The sequence below is a fragment of the Pteropus alecto genome, unplaced genomic scaffold, assembly GCF_000325575.1.
Source record: "Pteropus alecto unplaced genomic scaffold, ASM32557v1 scaffold12, whole genome shotgun sequence".
Lineage (NCBI taxonomy): Eukaryota > Metazoa > Chordata > Mammalia > Chiroptera > Pteropodidae > Pteropus > Pteropus alecto.
Window position 1 is genome coordinate 9,656,839 of NW_006432669.1, and position 4,381 is coordinate 9,661,219.

General features: G+C 35.7%; 1 protein-coding gene across 2 annotated transcripts in view; it reads left to right on the forward strand.

Annotated features, from left to right (window-relative positions):
* DYNC2H1 (dynein cytoplasmic 2 heavy chain 1) overlaps positions 1-4,381 on the forward strand; it is a 258,081-nt gene that overhangs the window by 112,439 nt on the left and 141,261 nt on the right. For both annotated transcript variants that reach the window (XM_025043743.1, XM_006907520.3), the window contains exon 65: positions 448-571. In XM_025043743.1, the coding sequence (XP_024899511.1) occupies positions 448-571 (124 nt within the window). The remainder of the gene's footprint in view (positions 1-447; positions 572-4,381) is intronic.

A 4,381-nucleotide genomic window follows, 5' to 3' on the forward strand; every position in this document is an offset into this window, starting at 1 on the left:
TGCTAAGAAAAGTTTACTAGAATTTATCATCTTGCCTTTCTTGTTCCATTGAATATTTAATTTTGAACAAAACCAAAATAGTTCTTATTAACAGTTGGGTGAGTAACTTATTGCATATAGAATTTCAAAATTTGTTTCTGCATCAATTTGAAATTATAGTAGAAGACTGAAAAAGGCTTTTTTTATTGTTAATGTAAAAATCCTTATTTTCTTATATGTCTATTTAAATTATTTATGAAATTTATTTGATAATTTATTCAACTAAAATAATTCATCACCAAGTACTTATAACTAGAAAAGCAATCATAATCTGAATTGTTAACATGCATATTAAATTTTAAAATACTCATATTATTCTTGTTAATATTTTCATTCATTATCTGTAAGAGCCTTTGTAAATATTAAGGAAATAAAAGAATTAATATGTATTCTTTTTTATTCTCTTAGGATAATAACTTTATCACAGCTCTCGAGTTGGCAGTACGTTTTGGGAAAACCCTTATAATACAAGAGATGGATGGCGTAGAACCTGTTCTTTATCCATTATTGAGACGAGATCTGGTTGCTCAAGGCAAATATTTTACAGTTTTCAGAGAGTAACTGTTTTTAAAATTTCCACAGTAATTAAGTTCATAACTGACTTTTTTTTTGTCTTGCCACTGAATCTTAGGAAATAGAAACTTTTTGGGGAGGATGATGGTAATGTCATTAGAGTCTAATAGTAATAGCAAGTAAATTCTTAAAGTGCCTTTCTAAAAGAGGCACTGTATTGGGGATCTCTAAGGCTGCTCCTGAGTATAGTGTTTTATTGGGAATACATACAGAACCTAGTATAGTCACATTCACGGCTAAGATTTATTGCAGGGAAAGTATTCAAAGCAAAGTCAGCAAAGAGATAAGGCACATAGGTGAAGTCAGGAGTCAAGAAACCAGATGCAATCTTCCAAGAGCCTTCTTCCATTGGAGTCACACTGGCAGTACTTAATTCCCCCAGGACTAGATTGTGACAGCGCTTATGAAATGATGTCTACCAAGGAAGCTTATTAGAGACTCAGTTCTCAGAGTTTTTATTGGGCCTGATTATGTAGGCACATTCTTCTAGGCATGTTGCAAAATTCCAGACTCCTCAAAGGAAAGCAGGTGTTTAGCATTAACCCCATAGTTTGTACAATCAGTTGAAGCACAGTGAGTCACTCTTATGTGATCTGGGAATGGTGAGAACCCTCTCTAAATCCAAATTTCCAGATTCCATTTGCGGGCCTACCTTGTAAGCAAGACTTTTTAAGAGTCTCAGGACTGCTATGTTACCTCTTTTCTGCATGGGCACCTGACCCAGACTTTGATGATTAGAAAATAATGTTCTTAAACTATAAGCCTGTCATGAAAATTGTATATGCATGCATAGATATGTACTTATAGATACATGCATACACTTACACCACACATACTGGTAGCACTACAAAGTTTAAGTAGAAAATTGGAACAGAGAAAGAGCGAAGCATGCACTATTCATTGATCACCTATTATCCCACAGATCAGTATGCTTGGCCTTGCAGAGGTTGATATGTTGTGGAAAGAATTCTACTAGTGGGACTTTTGCCTTTGTAACCTGGAGTTACCCTCTAGAGTTCAGTCTCTGGTCTCAGTCTGTTCTTTTTTGATGCTAACTCAGATATGTTGAGCTAGTTCTTGCTGTGCTAGTTTCAAGGGGGGATGGAAATGAACCTTTAGTGCTATCTGGATTTAACATTCTTCAGTCTATATTCTGGCCCTTGAGGGTTCATTAAATATAAACCCCCGGTCAAGTTCTAACAGTATCTGTGGCATTGTCTGAGAATGGGTGTTGATAAGTTCGAGAAGCTGGATCTAATGAAAAGTGATATATTCCACATCATGATTGAACCACTATCACATTATGAACCACTATGCTAGATAGTTGTACAGGGCTTTTTGAGTAAATTTGTTTATTTTATAATTAGGAAAAGAGAGTAATCTCTGCCCCTACCTTACTTTTTCCACTTTCCTCTCAGGGTTGGATGCATTCATGTCACATTAGTTGAAGTCTCTTATCCTCTTTTAATATACTGCAGGTTGTCTTTTTCCAGAATGTTGAATTCCTCATCAATTGCCATTTTGTCATCATACATTTTGGGGTCAGTGGATGGTTGGAACCACATAAAACAAAGTCTGTGTCCAAGTAAATTTACATCCTGGTGTCCTTAATATAAGCAATATGAACTACCTTCCTATATTCTAAGGTCAAAGCTGGTACAAATAATGGGAGTAGAATTTTCTTTTTCTTATCAGGTTTGTGCCGTTCAGAAATCCCCTCAAATGTGTGTTGATCAAAAAGATCGAGGTACAATTCCTCCTCAATTTCTCGTTATTTTTTACTTCCTGATTCTTGTGTGCCTAGTTGCTCCACCCTGCAGAAGGTAGATGTGGCAGTTTGTAACTGGTAAAAAATTGAAGAGAGCTCGATCAGCTAGCCATGTAGAAGTTGTTGAGAGAGAGGCTTGGTATAGTTGGAAAATTGTTTGTTTTACTAACCATAGATATCAAAAGTATTTTTTATTACCATTCCAGTCCTTTATGGTTATTTCATTTTCATGTTGAGTTTGAGAATGGATCCAGAAGTTATAGTAGAGATAATAGCTGAACACTTTTGGTTGGCATTTTCAGTCCTGATGCTTCATATTAAGCATGGTTGCTTCATATGGACATATATATGTGCAACATAAAGATTAAATTTGTGATTAATTGGATATGTCTTTGATAGCCTATTTGAATCTGGGTAGCCCTATGGGCTGAACACAGCCAGACCAATAGTTCTCTAATGGAAGTGATTTTGTCCCCAGGTGACATTTCGCAACGTCTTGGAGACATTTTCGGTTGTCACATTTGGGAAGTCTATGCCAGGGACAGCTTAAAATGCACAGGCCATCTCCCCAAGACAGATAATTTTCCAGCACAAATTGTCTATAGTGTTCAGGTTGAGAAACCCTAAGCTAGTTCACTAGTTGTGACCCATGAATCTCCGTACTGGTATATTTCTGTTAGTCTCGGCATGATAGGCTTTATAGCCAAGAGTACTATTTGCAGTCAGCTCACTGTATAAATACTCATTGCTATAGATAGCCAGGAATTTTACCTATGGATAGCAGATGGCTATAAGGTTCCATTGGATTTGCTTATCTGTGAGATTATTTGTAGTTATCTGTATTTCTATTCTTCTGGAGAATATAGGGATAAAAGGCAAGGATTGATTTACAACTGCTTGGATTACTTACAAAGTTGCCTCTTGCAACTTTTCAGGAGCTTCCATTCAAACCTAGCCACATATTTGTTGACCAGATAAATAGTTTCAGTAAAATTTCTAGGTACTGGCATGCTGCTTCTAATTGGCCAAGGAGTTATTCAGTTGTTGGTTCTCTTTCTTTGTAGATGGTGGCTGTAAAACCGGCAGTTTATCCTTAATGGGCTTTGTGATGTCTCCTTGGGCAATGTCAATTCGGTTATTAGGGAGCAGGTTTTGTATTTGTCTTTATTTAAGTCCCATTCATCTTCGATTAGTTAGGCTTAAATAGTATTCAGTACCATCCATGGAGCAATTTTCTCAATGGAGATCATTATCAAAATGTTTCACCTATATGGAAATTCACACAGTATTGGATTTATCTAGCTCAGATGATTATATATTTCTGAAGAGTTTGGACCTGTAAAGGCTTACTGCATATGATAAACCAATTTTGGTCTTCTTGCCCCCCAAAAATAATGTAAAAAATAATCATTAGTAGTCATTAGCAATGTCCAAGTCTGCAAACCAAGTATCAGCTATGGTAGCAACTTTTAGGGTCATTATTATGTCAGGCACTTTGAAAATGGTGATGGCCACTTCTTGGTTTAAGTTTGAGTGGTCACAGCAGACTGTTCATGCAACAGTTTCCAAAATCAAGACAGACAAAATTGTGTAGCACTTTTGCCTGATATAAAAAGACTAAGTTTCTTTTTCATTTCCTGGCATGATGCATTTCAATATTGGGAGGACTTGGATATAATTAAAGAACGATCTTGCCGATATCTTCAGTTGATTGTTATAGAAATCACCAAGGCGTTAACAATGAATTTATCCAGTTAATAATATCTTTATATACAAGCACCTCAAATGTCTATATCTATTATACATGTTAACCAAAAACAAAACAATATAAAACAATATACTCAACCCTGATTCAGGTTCAGAAATGAAGATAATAAACAGGGCTTCCTCTGGAAAGAGAGTAGATCAAATCTTATACTTGTGCCTGATCATTTTGTCTTCTTAGTTCTCTAAACTACAGTAAAAGTTCTGTGTCCTGAAGAAAAAATTGGTCAAAATTAA